This window comes from Prionailurus bengalensis, chromosome D1 (assembly GCF_016509475.1).
Source record: "Prionailurus bengalensis isolate Pbe53 chromosome D1, Fcat_Pben_1.1_paternal_pri, whole genome shotgun sequence".
Classification (NCBI taxonomy): domain Eukaryota; kingdom Metazoa; phylum Chordata; class Mammalia; order Carnivora; family Felidae; genus Prionailurus; species Prionailurus bengalensis.
In genome coordinates, this window is record NC_057346.1 from 104,721,671 (window position 1) to 104,740,730 (window position 19,060).

The window sequence follows — 19,060 nt, forward strand, 5'->3', positions numbered from 1 at the left end:
AAAGGCAAAGGTTACGTTCCTTATCTTATTGTCCAACATCTCCCTTTGCCTTCCAGGATTGAGAGATGGATAGCTGGGCATAAATAAATATCTGTTCAATCAAACAATGTGTGTCCCACTGTTTCTTTCTTTGATTTTCCAAAAATGTTTCTAACTAGTAAATATCATAGCAACTTGCTCCTGAAGCGTGTACATGTAACAGGTAGTACAGAATTCCCCACTGTCTGAAAGTAGAGTGTTCCTAAGCTGAAAAAATGTACAGCCAAGTAATTACCATTTTGTGAGAGTGAAAATTCTCTTCGGATTTCTTCCAGTTAGAGAAAAAACAGTTACTAATGAAGGTCTTTGGTAAAAGCGAAGCGATATGAAGCAAACTTTCAGACGGCAGGGAAACCCATACAGATACTAAGTCCAACTTATAACGGAGGTGGGAGATGGAAGGATGTTTCAGCCCTGAAGACATTCATCTTACAGCTGGGGAGAATCAGACCCCCTAACAGGCCAGCCTCTTGACCATTTAAGGATTAGGAGTGACCAGTGAGAAGTTATTTCCTGAGATGATCCTCAAACTTTATTTGATGTAAATACAACGCACTTAAAAAAATCAGCACATAGTGTACAATCTTTCAGAACTCATTTACTCATACACTGCTCCTCAGTTAGATATCAGAGCTACCCGAAGACTTGGAGGGTAGGCTGATGGGAATAAAAGCGTAGATTCTTTCTCTCAGCAGCCTTTGTACACTTAGTTCTCCCACTCTCACTACACACGTTCAGGCATATAGAACTTGCCCCAGTACCGTCCCTTCTGGGCCAAGTCATACGGGCTCAGGACTTTGCGTATCCCCAGCATGTTGGCAGTGGCTATGCGCTCAAAGGTCCAGGGGTTTTGGTTGTTCTGTTCCCTTTCCTCTTGATCTTTCCGCATCTTCTCTAGAGTCTCACGGCTCACGGCCTTTGCTGGGAAGGGCAACTTGTGGGCCACCTGGTCGAGGAAACCTTGTACCTCTTTGAATTCACAACGCCCACCCATCTCTACTATGAGACGGCCAGCCTTCACGGGAGTCACGTAGTGATCAATGGCACCTTTGCCTCCCCCCATGCGCTGTCCCATACCCTTGCGGGTGATGGGCTTGAAAGGGGCTGGTACTCTCCACAAAGCAAACATGTTCTTGGGGTCCAGAGAGCGGTTGATTGTCAGGCGCATCATTTCGAAATGGCCCCAGTGGAGGTAACCACCACCCAGTGCCTAAAAGTAGATGAAACAATTAGAAACACGTGGGGACTTAGGTATCTTTTATGGGCTCTTTCATAATAACTGCGGCTTCAATGATATACATAAAGATAGAAATAGAAGTTCTAGTAAGAACCATGGAGGAAAAGCCTAAATGAGAACAAGGGTGGACCCATTTCAGTGGATAACCAGGGAAGGCCTCTTTGAGGAGATGACACTTAAGGCTGAGGCCAGAATGGTAGGAAGTGGCCAAGGGAAAACAGACAATAGTTACAGGCAGAGGAATGGGGTATGTGAAGGCCCTGACACAGTAAGGGGCTTGGGGAGTTGGAGCAGACTAAGGGACAGGGCTTGGGCATGAGGTTCTGAGAGGTTGGCGGGGCTGCTCATGCAGGCTGTGGGAAGGACCGTAAAATACTGCTCTGGCTGCCTGATGGGAAATCAATCCTAGTTCACACCCATTTGTGCAGCTTCTGACATCAAGTCTTCATGGGAGCTACCTGAGTAAGGAAACAGTCGTCCCACATCCTAAGTCATGGGTAGTTTTATTTCTAGCAGAGGTCTGAGAAGATTTCACAGTATGATTATAGGGGCCAAATAGGTAGCCTCTTCCTTTTCCTGCTTTTACACTATCTGCACTCTACACGAAAAAAAAAGAGAACTCAAATGTTTACTGGGTAGTGCACATCATTTTAAAGACCAAACGGTGGGGGCGCCTGGGTGGCTCAGTCGGTTAAGCATCCAACTTTGGCTTAGATCATGATCTGATCTCATGGTTTGTGAGTTCAAGCCCCGCGTCGGGCTCTGTACTGACAGAGCCTGGAGCCCGCTTCAGATTCTGTCTTTCTCTCTCTGCACCTCCTCCACTTGTGCTCTGTCTCTGTCTCTCTTTCAAAAATAAACATAAAATAAAGAGCAAATGGTGGCAGTTCTAATAACACCTGTGGAGGAAGAGAACAACTCCAAGAGCATGAGATTTTGCTAATCCCTGACTTCCATCCTATAGCCACTTGACACTGAACTCACTTACCAAGATTGCAAAACTGCCTTCTGTGAACTCGGTGGCTTCGGCAGAAGGTCCCCGTATGTCACTCAAGTTCTTGGGTTCCCTTCTGACTTTTGGCACAAGTGGAACCCTCTCAACAAATCTAAGCTTGGGCTTTTCAGGAATGGAAACATCTAAAAAGAGCACAACCAAGAATAAATACAACAACACATTTCGAAGGATCCATTTTCTTCTAGAAAGATTTATAACAATCAAGTGAGAGTCTTGAAGTTACCACTAAAAAGTAATTCCAGAAGCATATTGGGTTTTTCCTGCCAATGCTTTTTTTTCCAGTGTCAACTGGAATCTTTTGGTTATGACAAGACTTAACGGAGAGGCTTCTGAGCCTTTGAAGATGCGCAGTTTTAACCTTCAAACAAAACGCACTCTCTGCCTGAAACTAGAAGAGAGACCACTGGGAAGGTACAGAGATTAAGAATGTCACAGAGTTAAGACTGGCTAACTTTTTTTTTTTTAATGTTTCCAAGTGCTAGACACGGAGTAGAATGCTTTATGTGCACTATCTCATTTAATCTTTATTTTTTTTTTATTTTTTATTAAAAAAAATTTTTTTTTTCAACGTTTATTTATTTTTGGGACAGAGAGAGACAGAGCATGAACGGGGGAGGGGCAGAGAGAGAGGGAGACACAGAATTGGAAACAGGCTCCAGGCTCCGAGCCATTAGCCCAGAGCCCGACGCGGGGCTCAAACTCACGGACCGCGAGATCGTGACCTGGCTGAAGTCGGACGCTTAACCGACTGCGCCACCCAGGCGCCCCTCATTTAATCTTTAAAGCGATTTTATAGCTTAGGAATTTCTTAGGGCTTCCCTTTTTAAAAAGTTTGAACATTTTCAAGTTTAACACACATAATCAAAGGGCCAAATAAAAAGTGTACAGCTCAGTGAATTATCACAAAATGACTGCATAAACACACCCACATTAACACACCCAGATCACGGAACAGAACATTAGGCGGGTACTATTTTAAAGCTCCGTTTGATAAAAGGGGAATGTGAGGCCTAGAGATATTTTGTAATTTGTTCTAGGACATTCAGTGAAAACAGCAAAGTCAGACCGTATGACTTTTTTTTTTTTTCCTTCAAAATACTACATGGCCTCTCTGGATGTTAATGGGGGTAGTGGAAAGAATATTTACTACAATGAATATGAAAATATCTAAATTCTCCTCTGCCACATTCTTTTTTTTTTTTTTTTGTAATTTTTTAAAAAGTTTATTTATTTTGAGAGAGACAGAGACAGTGTCAGCGGGGGAGGGGCAGAGAGAGACTGCCAAGCAGGCTCCACGCTGTCAGCATAGAGCCCAATGTGCGGCTTGAACTCACGAAATCACGCTATCAAGACCTGAGTGGAAACCAAGAGTCGGACACTTAACCAACTAAGCCACCCAGGCGCCCCTCTGCCATGTTCTTGTTAAGAAACCTGCAACCCAGGAATCCTTTGATCTGTGCTCTCTTTCTACAGGGCTTGTCACACTGACACCTGTATGCTGCGTACAATGGGCAACAGCTTGCGGCACTGAAGGCAGGTGGACTGAAATGCAGGCCAGACGTGCTGCATCCTTCTTTCCTATCAAACGTTCTGACAAGTTGGGAGGAAAAAAATTATAACTTTTAAGTCATTTAAAACAGGTCTATAGTAAAACAAGCATGGCTTTGCCCTGGAGTCAAACACAAAACAGGGGCCTTCAAGGAAATACCAAATTATTAATGGGCTATTTAGGGTTACAGAAACTGCCCGTTCTCCTCCAGTTTCTACAAGCAGCTACAGAGGAATTTAGTGATGCTTTCTCTCACCTACAAGTCCATATGTACTTCCAGAGCAGAGTCGTTTAACAATTACATGCAGAAGCCAAAGCCCTCAGAGGTCAAGGATGCTTTTTTTTTTTTTTTTTTTTTTTGAGATTTCCAATATATTAGCGATATGGTAAATTAGGGACACCTGGGTGGCTCAGTTGGTTAAGTATTGACTCTTGATTTCAGCTCAGGTCATGATCTCACTGTTTGTGAGTTCGAGCCTGCATCCGGCTCTGTGGTGGCAGCGCGGAGCCTGCTTGGGATCCTCTCTCTGCCCCTCCCTGGTGCACGCTCTCTCTCAAAATACATAAATAAACTTTAAAAGAAAAATAAAAGATATGGTCAATTAGATTTACAATTGAGGTTTTTCTTAACGTTTGTATTTAATAAACCAATGCTTTTCACATATGTTGTTATATGACTGCATATATGTGACATCCTTCAGAGAGAACATCAAAAGTTCAAATTTGATGCCAATCAGCCATGGCTGAGGGTGGACCATGCGCCCCAGTTGGTAGGCCATACAGGACCCATCCCATGACACATCTGCTCCAGAAAAGCAGGGACCTTTGTGGGTGTCTCTCGTTTTCTGATGTATCCCCAGTGTTCAGAACACTTGGCATACAGTAAGCCCTCGATACAAGTTTACTGCGCGAGTGAATGGAGATAGGAAGTACAAGAACCCTCCTACGTCTTCACCTACCCTCTTCTAGGGTCCATCAGAGAAAAACACGGAACTGACACAAGCTCTCACCCTCAAAAGCCGGCACCGGGAGCAGCGTCTTCAGGCCAGCACTGGCGGGCGGGGCGACCCAGGAATCTACAAGGACAAATCAAATTAAAAGACGAAAGCGACAAGACCTGGGCCCGGCACAACCTGGACCGGTCACTCCTAACGGAGTGCCCTGATAGTGGGCCGCGGGTTCCACTACGTGGGCTCACAGGCTCAGGGCTCCCCAAAGAAGCCCGCTAGCAGGGGTCTCCGGGAGCCGACCCCCCCACCCCCGCCCCAGGTGGCCGCCGCTCTTCGCCACGAGTCCCCGCGGCGGGGGAGCGCGGCCCCTACCCAGCGCTTCGGTAACCGTCGGCAGAGCCTTCCCGGAGCTGGCAAGGTGCCGCACTGGCGCTGGGGAGGAAGGGGACGTCTTCTGAGTGACCGAGGGGCCTCCTCACCTGACAGCTGCGTTCGCAGGAGCGGCGCCCCCGCGCGAGCCAGCACCCGCCACATGGCCACGCGCACCCGGCCGCGGCGGGCTCCCCGCGGCGATCTCGGCGACTCCCGGGACACGGCCGCCCCGGAAGTCGCCTTCGCATCGGTCCGCTCTGCAGAGAGTCCCGGCGGAAGCGGAAGAAACCGGGCCGCGGAGTTTAGGTTCCGCGCGGGCATCCGCTAGCCACGCCCCGAACCCCCGGCGCCTTCTGGGAGTCTCCTTACTATCCGAGGTCTTTCGTGGGTTGCGGGCCGAGTGTCGCGTTGAGAAAGCTTGGCTTCACCCACCCGGTTGCGCCTCCCAGCTCACTGCATTAAGCCCCTTGTGTGTGTGTGGGGGGGGGGGGGGGGGGGCGCTCAGAGGCATTAGGAAAACACCACTGATCATTCACCGTGGCCTGAGCTTTTAGCGGGCGCTTGCAGTGTGTCGCGTTCAGTACCTCATCACTGCGCGGAGTCCTCCCAACGAGTCCATGAGATAAGGAAGGCGTGACACCCATTTGCAGATTCCATCCCGAGGGTCGTGGGGTTTAATTTACTCCGGTCACACAGCAGGAAAACTACAATCAGAATTGGAGTCTGTGTGACTCCAGGGACCCCAGTGACGGGACAATATCAAAACTTGATTATCAAGTTAAAATAACGCGTAAGTATTCTGGAAGGATGTTGGGCAAAATCATTTTTATGGGTTTGAAGCTTTTTGATATTTAGAATGAGAAAGGATCTTTCCCCAAGCTTAGGGCACAAATAGGATTAACAAATTGAGACTGATGTCTGTTGTATTTAAATCATGCTAAATCTGCGTATGGTCTTTCCCCAAGGATTATTTTCATAAATGGCAACAAATAAAACCTGGAACATTTCCAAAGCTACTGGGAGAACTTTCGGTGTCCACCGTTTTAGGCACTTCTTGGTTATCTGCACACTGAAGCTGTCTCAAAAGAGTTAGTGGACTTTATTACAGCCAACCATTTCTGTCCTTTAAGAGCAGCTCTAAAAGCTTTTTACTGACCCCCACTCCCAAGCCAGTGTCAGATTCTAGGCATCTCTTGCCTGCTCCCCTCCACCAAAAGTGGGAGATCCGAATGTGCTCACGCGTTTAAAAATCTCAAGCTGGATATTGTGTAATTTTGCTTTGGATGGAGAATAAAGTGTCAGTACAATCCCTCTTTGGTCTCGGAGTCTTTTGGTGGCCCCCCAACTTCCACCTCGTTACTGATTTTAAAAGAACTAAACAGTAGGGGCACCCGGGTGGCTCAGTTGGTTAAGCGTCCCACTTGCGCTCAGATCATGATCTCACGGTTTGTGGGTTGGAGCCCCGTGTTGGGCTCTGTGCTGACAGCTCAGAGCCTGGAGCCTGCTTCGGATTCTGTCTCCCTCTCTCTCTGCTCCCCCACTCATGCTCTGTCTCTCTCTCAAAAATAAATAAACATTAAAAAAAATTAAAAAAACTAAAAAGTAAGCTCAAAGTTTTACCTTTAAATAGTAACTATTATAAGTGATGTCTATTTTTCTCTGCAAGAGTTGTGCCAGGTACAATAGAGGATACAAAGAAAAACCAGTGATCCATTTCTTTAGGAATTTATATTTATGTAGGGACAATATGATGAGCATATAATAATGTTGAGGTATCACAAAAGAAGTATGAATAAAGCATTGTGAAAATGGGAGGAGGGATGTGAGGTCTTCTCTGGTCCCTAAAAAATTTTCTGTCCTGCCATTTCTCACAGCTCTTTATTTACACTGTTCTGATAATTCTATGGTATTTATTTGTAGGAAACTGATGTTCCAGGATGCAATGATTTGCCACACAGCTAGGATGATGCAAAGTAGGGGTAAAAACCTTGATGTTCTTTTACTGGAATGGGTTTGTTAAAATCTCCCAAAAGTTAGTCTTCAGACCAGCTGCATCAGATGTCCCTGAGACCTTTGTATAAATGTAAATATCTGGTCCCTACTTAAGTAAGTCAGAAACTCTGAAGGTGGGGTTCAGGAATTCGTATTGTGAACTAAGTCCCCACGGGTGATTCTAATGACTAAGCAAGTTGAGAATCGGTGCCCTGTGAGCCCTTGGAAAATTTAAAAAGCAGAGTATAGCTACAAGCCACTGTTTTGGGATCATCCAGGTCTATATCCATTGGGATTTGTATTTTTTCCATCTGTATGAAAATTACCTAGCATCTCAGTTTTTAATCTTTCTCACTTTTTTATTTATTTTACTTTTTTAAGATTCTATTTTTAAGTAATCTCTATACCCAACGTGGGGCTTGAATTTACAACCCCAAGATCAAGAGTCACATGCTCTACAGACTGAGCCAGCCAGACTCCCCTAATCTTTATTTTAAAATCAAGAGATAACAGAAACCTGTAGCCTAGTCCTAGGTTTGGTTCTTTTTTTTTTTTTTTTTTCAATATATGAAATATATCGTCAAATTGGTTTCCATACAACACCCAGTGCTCATCCCAAAAGGTGCCCTCCTCAATACCCATCACCTACCCTCCCCTCCCTCCCACCCCCCATCAACCCTCAGTTTGTTCTCAGTTTTTAAGAGTCTTTTATGCTTTGGCTCTCTCCCACTCTAACCTCTTTTTTTTTGTTTTTTTCCTTCCCCTCCCCCATGGGTTCCTGTTAAGTTTCTCAGGATCCACATAAGAGTGAAACCATATGGTATCTGTCTTTCTCTGTATGGCTTATTTCACTTAGCATCACACTCTCCAGTTCCACCCACGTTGCTACAAAGGGCCATATTTCATTCTTTCTCATTGCCACGTAGTACTCCATTGTGTATATAAACCACAATTTCTTTATCCATTCATCAGTTGATGGACATTTAGGCTCTTTCCATAATTTGGCTATTGTTGAGAGTGCTGCTATAAACATTGGGGTACAAGTGCCCCTATGCATCAGTGCTCCTGTATCCCTTGGGTAAATTCCTAGCAGTGCTACTGCTGGGTCATAGGGTAGGTCTATTTTTAATTTTTTGAGGAACCTCCCACACTGTTTTCCAGAGCGGCTGCACCAGTTTGCATTCCCACCAACGGTGCAAGAGGGTTCCCATTTCTCCACATCCTCTTCAGCATCTATGGTCTCCTGATTTGTTCATTTTGGCCACTCTGACTGGCGCGAGGTGATATCTTGAGTGTGGTTTTGATTTGTATTTCCCTGATGAGGAGCGATGTTGAGCATCTTTTCATGTGCCTGTTTGGCCATCCGGATGTCTTCTTTAGAGAAGTGTCTATTCATGTTTTCTGCCCATTTCTTCACTGGATTATTTGTTTTTCGGGTGTGGAGTTTGGTGAGCTCTTTATAGATTTTGGATACTAGCCCTTTGTCTGATATGTCATTTGCAAATATCTTTTCCCATTCCGTTGGTTGCCTTTTAGTTTTGTTGATTGTTTCCTTTGCTGTGCAGAAGCTTTTTATTTTCATGAGGTCCCAGTAGTTCATTTTTGCTTTTAATTCCCTTGCCTTTGGGGATGTGTCAAGTAAGAAATTGCTACGACTGAGGTCAGAGAGGTCTTTTCCTGCTTTCTCCTCTAGGGTTTTGATGGTTTCCTGTCTCACATTCAGGTCCTTTATCCATTTTGAGTTTATTTTTGTGAATGGTGTGAGAAAGTGGTCTAGTTTCAATCTTCTGCATGTTGCTGTCCAGTTCTCCCAGCACCATTTGTTAAAGAGACTGTCTTTTTTCCATTGGATGTTCTTTCCTGCTTTGTCAAAGATTAGTTGGCCATACTATTGTGGGTCTAGTTGTGGGGTTTCTATTCTATTCCATTGGTCTATGTGTCTGTTTTTGTGCCAATACCGTGTTGTCTTGATGATTACAGCTTTGTAGTAGAGGCTAAAGTCTGGGATTGTGATGCCTCCTGCTTTGGTCTTCTTCTTCAAAATTACTTTGGCTTTTCGGGGCCTTTTGTGGTTCCATATGAATTTTAGGATTGCTTGTTCTAGTTTCGAGAAGAATGCTGGTGCAATTTTGATTGGGATTGCATTGAATGTGTAGATAGCTTTGGGTAGTATTGACATTTTGACAATATTTATTCTTCCAATCCATGAGCACGGAATGTTTTTCCATTTCTTTATATCTTCTTCAATTTCCTTCATAAGCTTTCTATAGTTTTCAGCATACAGATCTTTTACATCTTTGGTTAGATTTATCCCTAGGTATTTTATGCTTCTTGGTGCAATTGTGAATGGGATCAGTTTCTTTATTTGTCTTTCTGTTGCTTCATTACTAGTGTATAAGAATGCAACTGATTTCTGTACATTGATTTTGTATCCTGCAACTTTGCTAAATTCATGTATCAGTTCTAGCAGACTTCTGGTGGAGTCTATTGGATTTTCCATGTATAATATCATGTCATCTGCAAAAAGTGAAAGCTTGACTTCATCTTTGCCAATTTTGATGCCTTTGATTTCCTTTTGTTGTCTGATTGCTGATGCTAGCACTTCCAACACTATGTTAAACAGCAGTGGTGAGAGTGGACCGAGTGTCGTGTTCCTGATCTCAGGGAAAAAGCTCTCAGTTTTTCCCCACTGAGGATGATGTTAGCTGTGGGCTTTTCATAAATGGCTTTTATGATGTTTAAGTATGTTCCTTCTATCCCGACTTTCTCGAGGGTTTTTATTAAGAAAGGTTGCTGAATTTTGTCAAATGCCTTTTCTGCATTGATTGACAGGTAAATATGGTTCTTATCTTTTCTTTTATTAATGTGATATATCACGTTGATTGATTTGCAAATGTTGAACCAGCCCTGCATCCCAGGAATGAATCCCACTTGATCATGGTGAATAATTCTTTTTATATGCTGTTGAATTTGATTTGCTAGTGTCTTATTAAGAATTTTTGCATCCATATTCATCAGGGATATTGGCCTGTAGTTCTCTTTTTTTACTGGGTGTCTGTCTGGTTTAGGAATCAAAGTAATACTGGCTTCATAGAATGAGTCTGGAAGTTTTCCTTCCCTTTCTATTTTTTGGAATAGCTTGAGAAGGATAGGTATTATCTCTGCTTTAAACATCTGGTAGAACTCCCCTGGGAAGCCATCTGGTCCTGGACTCTTATTTGTTGGGAGATTTTTGATAACTGATTCAATTTCTTCGCTGGTTATGGGTCTGTTCAAGCTTTCTATTTCCTCCAGTTTGAGTTTTGGAAGTGTGTGGGTGTTTAGGAATTTGTCCATTTCTTCCAGGTTGTCCAGTTTGTTGGCATATAGTTTTTCATAGTATTCCCTGATAATTGCTTGTATGTCTGAGGGATTGGTTGTAATAATTCCATTTTCATTCATGATTTTATCTATTTGGGTCATCTCCCTTTTCTTTTTGAGAAGCCTGGCTAGAGGTTTATCAATTTTGTTTATTTTTTCAAAAAACCAACTCTTGGTTTCGTTGATCTGCTCTACAGTTTTTTTAGATTCTATATTGTTTATTTCTGCTCTGATCTTTATTATTTCTCTTCTTCTGCTGGGTTTAGGCTGTCTTTGCTGTTCTGCTTCTATTTCCTTTAGGTGTGCTGTTAGATTTTGTATTTGGGATTTTTCTTGTTTCTTGAAATAGGCCTGGATTGCAATGTATTTTCCTCTCAGGACTGCCTTCGCTGCGTCCCAAAGCTTTTGGATTGTTGCATTTTCATTTTCATTTCTTTCCATATATTTCTTAATTTCTTCTCTAATTGCCTGGTTGACCCATTCATTCTTCAGTAGGGTGCTCTTTAACCTCCATGCTTTTGGAGGTTTTCCAGACTTTTTCCTGTGGTTGATTTCAAGCTTCATCGCATTGTGGTCTGAAAGTATGCATGGTATGATCTCAATTCTTGTATACTTATGAAGGGCTGTTTTGTGACCCAGTATGTGATCTATTTTAGAGAATGTTCCGTGTGCACTCGAGAAGAAAGTATATTCTCTGCTCTCTGATGCAGAGTTCTAAATATATCTGTCAAGCCCATCTGATCCAATGTATCATTCAGGGACCTTGTTTCTTTATTGACCATCGGTCTAGATGATCTGTCCATTTCTGTAAGTGGAGTGTTAAAGTCCCCTGCAATTACCACATTCCTATCAATAAGGTCGCTTATGTTTGTGAGTAATTGTTTTATATATTTGGGGGCTCCCGTATTTGGCGCATAGACATTTATAATTGTTAGCTCTTCCTGATGGATAGACCCTGTAATGATTATATAATGCCCTTCTTCATCTCCCAGGTTTGGTTCTTGACGTAAATGGCACCCACATGCGTGTTGTCTGTATGTATGTATACAGTACCTCATTTTAATAAAAGATTAGGTTTTTGCTTATCAGAGTGACTAATATCATAATGTAATAAATCACCATGGAACTTCCTTGCCCCAGGAAGCCCACAGAACCTTCTCAAGGGGCTACTTAGTATTCACTTATTCATCAGTTTAGCTTCCATATGGTGTAGAGCATTTCTAAAAGAGCAATGCTACTGATGTGGTGTTTTGGGGTCTGGGAGTGAATGGTCAAGAAAGAATTCTTGAGACATTTTTGGTGTAAAAGAGTAGCTTTTATTAAAGCATAGGGACAGGACCTGTGGGCAGAAAGAACTGCACTGGGATTATGGAGTGATTGATTATATACTTTTAAGTTGGGAGGGAGTTAGGGGTAGTGTGAGTCTCTAAGGAATTTGGAAGCAAGGTGTCAGGATCTTGAGGGGCTAGCTGCTGTTAAGAAAAAGTTATTTCCTACTATCCAGGAAAACATTAGTCATGAGACCCTTCAGATGTATATCAGTGGGCCATATATTTGGAGGATGATTGCCAACACGTATCTTGGGGAAGGGAATAGAGAAAAAGGAAGTTTCCAAAGGGATTGTTATATGTTAAAGAAGACTTACAGGATCCTGGAGGTCAGGCCAATGTCAAGCTCAGGTTGCTTTTTGCTTCTAGCAAAGTAGTAACCTTGAGGCAGTTGATTTCTTGGAGAAAGGTCACCCTGCCTGTCTCAAGGACTTGTCAATGGGCTGTAGGTTGTAAGGAGATTTAAATTTTTTCTACATTATTTTGCCTTTGTTCTCCCCATCAGTACCCTAGATTTTTCCACAACAAAAACCAATATATTCTAATACAATATTAATAATTAATATTATTATTTTTAACATTTATTCAATTTTGAAAGACAGAGAGAGACAGAGCATGGGCAGGGGAGGGACAGAGAGAGAGGGAGACACAGAATCGGAAGCAGGCTCCAGGCTCTGAGCTGTCAGCACAGAGCCTGATGCGGGGCTCAAACCCGTAAACTACAAGATCATGACCTGAGCCAAAGTCGGCTGCTTAACCGACTGAGCCACCCAGGTGCCCCAGTAATTAATAATATTGACTTGCTGTTTACGAGAGGTTTTTATTGACACAAAGACTATCTTATTAGAATCCTGTTTCAAAGATGATAGTGGTGGAAATGATGCACAGGAAAGCATTCATTCAACATGTCTCCATTGAGTGTCTACCTTACTGGCATGAGAAAAATGAGTATGTCTACACATTCCAGGGCTTTAAAGCTAAATTAGATTGAATCCCAACTTGGAAAGCTACTGAAGTTTTACAGAAGAGCTATTTCCAGCATTTTTCATTGATTAAATCAACAGGCTTAAAGAAAGGACCAACTCCTCAATTGTTTGACCAAGAAGAGGGAACCATGGCAACTGTTCTTGTTTTTGTCTTGGCATTCACAGACTGTACCTGTGGTATTCCCGTGAATGGTTTCACCTATGTCGTGAATGATTCCCTATTGTCGTTGAGTCGAGTTATTTACAAATCTTTTATTATAGGCCATGCTGCAATGAACTTTGTACACATCCTGTTGGTACTGTTTTGGTATTTCTTTCCGGCAAATTCCATAAAAAGAAATGATGAGATCAAAGGGAATGTTCGTTTAAAATCGTTTTGCTCCATACAATTATGCAAAATTGACCTTCACCAACAATGTATCAAAGTACCTGTTTATCCACACCCTTGCTGAGCTTTCTTGTACACCTTTCTTTTAGAGCTTTGCCAGTATGAAAGGTGAGAGATGATGTCTAATGGTTTATGTTTATGATAGGCTGTTAAAACGGGATTGTGTCTGACTCAGCTTTGCCTGAGGCCCCAGGCTGTGTGGTAATCCCCACATTCCCAAGTGAGGTGCTAGGCCTCTTGGGCAGGATTTACGAAGGACATGGCAGGATTTGGCTTCACTATTCTTAGCTCTCCACTTTCTTGCAGCCTGTTAAAAGCACTGAAAAAAATCAAGAAAAGAAGTGCAGCCTGGAGATTACAGTAAAGATTTCTTTGGACAGTGTTGTTGGTATATTGTGAGTTCCACTCTCGCTCTCCCATGGCTAGGCATTGGGGTGCTCCATCAAGCTTAGTGAGAGACATTCCAAGACACTCAGCTTGATATGGCCCCCTGCTGTTTGAGGGGGAGTGGTGTTGGCCCCAGGTTTGAGAAAAGTCTATGTTTGGAGGTTTGATGCAAAGTAGAGGGCTGCGTTGGGAAGTAATTACATCTTTACTGATGATGGGGCAAAGGCGTGCATATCTTGTTCGCCAGATGTGGACCCCAGTGCAGTGCGTCGGTTCAGGGTTTTCTTATATCCTGTCCAACAGGACCCCACTGAGGAGCAGAGAGAAAGAAGCTGGAAGAAGTGATGATGGATGTCCAGGGCCTGAGGGAAGCATCATATGCAACCGGCCAATCATTCAGCAGAGATGACTTTGCATGCATCCGAATATCCTCAGCAGTTAGGGTAGGGTATTTGTGTGTGTGTGTTTCTCTGAAGAATCCGTAAAGCACCCCTGAGAGAAAGAGTATACTTTAAACCATACCTGGAGCGGAGTCAACCACTGTTGGGTGCTGGATGAGTTTGCTCGGCTGCTGTAACAAAGTACCCCAAACTGTGGGTCTTAAAACAACAGAAGTTTATTGCCTCCACAGCTCTGGAGGCCACAAGTCTGAAGTCCAGCTGTTAGCAGGGTCCGTTCCTTCTGAGCACTGTGAGGAAGGGTCTGTCCCGGGCTTGAGGACGGCCATCTTCTCTCTGTCTCTCTACCCATCCTCTTCTCTTTCTGTGTGTCTTTGTGTCCAAATTTCCCCTTTTTATAAGACAATAGTTGTATTGGATTAGGGCCCACCTTATTGACCTTATTTTAACTTGATTATCTCTGTAAAGAAAGACAGTTTCTCTTAATAAGGTCACATTCTGAGGTGGGGGATGGCGGTTAGGGCTCCAACACATCTTTTTGGTTGGAGAAGGAGGAGGACACCCTTCAACCTATAACAGGTGCTATGCCAGTCAGCCATGCCAGAGGGGTCAGACACAGAGGTGAGAGACGAGGGGCAGAAAAGATCCGGCGTGATTGGTAAAAGTACAAAGTGAGGAAATTGAGACCCCCCCCCTCCCCCCCGCCATGTTGTTTCTACTACAATCACTTGCTCTGGAGCAGGACTGAACTAGGGGAGAGGAGCAGCTTTGCCTTTTGATGGAATTCAGGGTTGTGACTGATGAGGGAGCATAAGGCAAGCTGACACCCCACACCCCTCACCCCCCAGGTGGGACATGTGTGACATTCCTCAGGTACTCCTGGGTGCCCAAAAGGTGAGAAGGTTAACTGATACAGATCACAACCATGCAGGACATGAGTCTCCATTAGTTTACAAGTGTCTTAGTAAATTACAAGAAAAAGGCAATCTTATCAATAGCCTAATCTCCAGAAACCTATAGACTCAGTTTCCTGGAGCCCCAACATCGCCCTTCCCTCCATAGTGATGTGGGGGACAAAGGCAAGAAGGAAATGGCAGGTAAAATTAAATTTCTATAAGACCTGCAGCCCCTTGACAAATATTTGAGGCAAATACAAAGTATAACATTCTTCCAGGAACTCCCTCCTGTCTTTTTAAAAAAAAAATTTTTTTTTTAACCTTTATTTATTTTTGAGACAGAGAGAGACAGAGCATGAACGGGGGAGGGTCAGACAGAGGGAGACACAGAATCCGAAACAGGCTCCAGGCTCTGAGTTGTCAGCACAGAGCCTAACGCGGGGCTCGAACCCACAGACCGCGAGATCACGACCTGAGCTGAAGTCGGACTGAGCCACCCAGGCGCCCCAACTCCCTCCTGTCTTAATGTTAATGCCTTACTAAGGGAAAACAACCTTAGCTTGACAATAGCTAGGCCATTGGCGTCTTAAGAGTCCTCTTTAGCATATGAAAGCCCCTTTGGAGGCCTCCCTTTTGCCTTTACCTCTCCCATCTCCACAGTATATAATCAGTCTCTCTTCACTAGCCCAGTGCAGCTCTTTCTGCCCAGGGGTCCTGTTCCTTTTGCATCAAAGACACCTCAAGAATTCTTCTGGCTGTCAGCTCTGGACCTCCCACCACTCCAAAACCCCATCAGTGACTATTACACAGTATTGGACATTTTAGTTACTGAGATCAGAATGTTTTCTGTGACTAGAAGTGATAGTATGAGTTATTTTATTTTTATTCTTTTTTTTTTTTTTTTTTTAAATCAGAGGGTAATATGAAAATTCAGAAAACCCCTAGCCTTACAGAGTTTGTTTGGAGTTTGGATAAGCAGGAGCAAGGTAAACTAAAGTTGACTTTTTTTTTTTTAAGTTTATTTATTTTCAGTAATCTTTCCGCCCAGTGTGGGGCTCCAACTCATGACCCCGAGATCAAGAGACATAGGCTCTTCTGACTGAGCCAACCAGGCACCCCATCAGTTTTTTTTAAGAGTTTATTATTATTTATTATTATTATTTATTTTATTTTAGAGAGAGAAGCTGGGGGATGGACAGAGAGAGAGAGAATCTTAAGCAGGTACTATGCTTATGGGCTGGATCGCACGACCCTGGGATCATGACCTGAGCCCAAATCAAGAGTCAGCCACTCAACCGACTGAGTCACCCAGTTGCCCCGAAGATTTTATTTTTAAGTAATCTCTACACCCAATGTGGGGCTTGAACTCATAACCCTGAGAGCAAGAGTCGCATGCTTCTGACTGAGCCAACCAAGCACTCCTAGGGTTGATTTCTGATTGCATTCTCTGAGTTCTATTTCATATAGCTTACACCTTGGTTATACACTAGTTTGCATTCTTGCAGTGACTAGTGATGTTGAACTTGTTCTCCTGTCTTTGGTCTCGTATATTTTTGTCTACCGCTTTCCTGTACGTGTGATTTGCTTGCTTCTGTACTTTGTCTATATATCAATTATCAATTGTACTATTTATTTTTTTATCAATTCAAAAATTCTTACTATATATCAAGTATATTAACTCCTGTGTGTATATGATTCAATTTTTTTAAAATTTCAATATATCCTTTAATTTTTTTTTTGAGGTAGGACCATTTATAATTTTTACACAGTAAAATTTGCCAGTTATTTTCTTAAGAGTTTTTGACTTTGATAATATGCTTATAAGGGCCAGAAATAGGGATATAATATAACTCTTTGGCCATGTTGAAAATCATCATTTAATATGATGATTATATGATTTTATAATTCACTAAATTCCCACATAATTTTTTTTTAGCATTTTATCCCATTCCCATGTTCTCCCTGATCTGAAGCCAGAGCTACACTGTTTGAATTATTGTCCTTTTATTACACATTTTTATATGTTTGGTCAAATTCACTTTACTTTGCAAAAAAACATCATGGCTGTTTTGCATGTTTGGTGTCCAAGATAAAATTTGGAACCATTTTGTTCTATTCTGTCTCTGTTTCTATTTTTATTTTCTTGTCCACAGTTCTTTTTTCTTTCTCGCTGTTGTTGTTCTTCTTATAAATCTCAGAGCCGTTTGTACTTCCAAGCAAGATTCTTTGTCATTTCAAAGTATTGTAGGATCTGGGTAGGAAGAGGCTAGAGGATTTTCTATTTAGTTCCACGTCCTTATCAGAGTGTGGTCCTCCATCATGCACTTGCTATAGGTCATTCATACATCTAGTTAAAGGAAAATACAATTGCAATTGGAATTGCAGCAAAAAGCAATCCTCCTTCCTCTCCCTAGCTAGCATCTTCACAAAAACCATCATGCTGAAAATTGACCACTTCCCTGAAGAAAGTTAGGCTTTACCAGCCATGGCCAGTAGAGGTCGCAAAAGCCGCTTGTTATAATCCCTGAAGCCATAACCGAACCCATGCTTGGGCACTACGCATTATGCAATAATGACCCACAGACTACATTTTATTACAGCACTTCCTCAAAATGGAATTGCAGCTTGTCATAGGAGATCCACTGTCAACCTGCTCGCCTGTCCCCCACCCTTGCCAGTACAAATGAACACACAGTTAATTGTAAAAGTTGGGGACAGTCCTCTCTCTCTCTCTCTCTCTCTCTCTCTCTCTCACACACACACACACACACACACACACACACACGCACACACACCCTTTCCCTTTGTTGCCCAATATATTGTTAAATAAAAACTCATCTTTGTTTAAAATAATTTTCCCCATCTTCCGGTTGCTCAATTATTATGTATCAAATGAAGAAAACATAGACCACAGAGAAGCAAACCAACAAAATCAGTGACCATTAATTCTGTCACAGTTAATTACTATAATACTCTGGCATGGGTGGCATTATAATGCATTGTGAACGTCTCTCCATGTCTGCAAGTATTTATCTTCAATGTGAATTTTATGGACTTTAAAAAAAAATTCATTTTAAGGGACGCCTTGGTGGCTCAGTCGATTGACCATCCTACTTTGGCTCAGGTCATGATCTAGTGGTTCATGGGTTCAAGCCCTGCATCAGGCTCACTGTTGTCAGCGCAGAGCACCCTTCGGATCCTCTGTCCCCCACCTTCTCTACCCCAACCCCCATTGTGCTGTCTCTCTCTCTGTCTCTGTCTCAAAAATAAAAATAAACATCAAAAAATTAATTTTAATAGTGCATCACATTTCTTTTTTAAAAAATTAATTCACTTTTGAAATTCAAGTATAATTAACATACAGTGTTATATTAGTGTCAGGTGTACAATATGGTGATTCAACATTTCCATACGACCCCCAGTGCTCATCATGACAAGTGCACTCCTTAATCCCCATCAACTATTTCACCCATCCCCCCACCCGCCTCCCCTCTGGTAACCACCAGTTCTCTATAGTTGAGAGTCTCGGTTTTTTTGCTTGTCTCTTTTCTCTTTGTTCGTTTGTTTTGTTTCTTAAATTCCACAAATGAGCCAGTAATTCCACTACTGAGTATTTACCCAACAAAATGAAAACACTAATTCAAAACGATATATGCACCCCAATGTTTGTTGCAGCAATATTTACCATAGTCAAGATACGGAAGCAACTCATGTGTCCATCCACAGATGAACGGATAAAGAAGATATGGTCTCTATTATATAATGGGATATTATTCGACCATTAAAAAAATAAGATCTTGCCATTTGCAACAACATGGGTGATCTAGAGGCATAACGCTAAGTGAAACAAGTCAGTCAGAGAAAGATAGACACCGTATGACTTCATTCACATGTGGAACTTAAGAATCTCAGTGACTTTTAAGTATCCCATCATATGGATCTACCAGGGTTTACCTGTCCATTGCTCTATTGTTGGACAGGTAGACCTTTGCCATGTTTTCCATATTATGAGTATCATGGCATGTTATGAGAGAGCACTTGTTTTTTATGTTTTTATGAGAGAGCACATGTTTTCCATATTATGAGTATCATGGCATGTTCTGAGAGAGCGCTTGTTCACACCCCCTGAGGGTGCCTTCCACCATGGTAACAGTCCTGGCCTT

The 19,060-nt window shown here is 42.6% G+C and overlaps 1 protein-coding gene across 1 annotated transcript; it reads right to left on the bottom strand.

The window, feature by feature from the left end:
- Positions 1-545: 545 nt before the first annotated feature.
- Positions 546-5,428, bottom strand: MRPL16 (mitochondrial ribosomal protein L16). The gene is made up of 4 exons (XM_043581225.1): positions 5,270-5,428; positions 4,851-4,916; positions 2,265-2,413; positions 546-1,249 (listed from the first exon to the last, which is right to left on the bottom strand). The coding sequence occupies exons 1-4, from the start codon at positions 5,322-5,324 to the stop codon at positions 764-766; spliced, it is 756 nt and encodes a 251-aa protein (XP_043437160.1). The 5' UTR covers positions 5,325-5,428; the 3' UTR covers positions 546-763.
- Positions 5,429-19,060: the final 13,632 nt, after the last annotated feature.

Excerpts from the sequence above, each read along its gene's own strand:
- MRPL16 (XM_043581225.1), bottom strand. The coding sequence starts at position 5,324 with ATGTGGCGGGTGCTGGCTCGCGCGGGGGCGCCGCTCCTGCGAACGCAG. Across the intron at positions 2,414-4,850 it reads CCCGGTGCCGGCTTTTGAGG|ATGTTTCCATTCCTGAAAAG; the intron begins GTGAGAGCTTGT and ends TGCTCTTTTTAG. Across the intron at positions 1,250-2,264 it reads AAGGCAGTTTTGCAATCTTG|GCACTGGGTGGTGGTTACCT; the intron begins GTAAGTGAGTTC and ends ATCTACTTTTAG.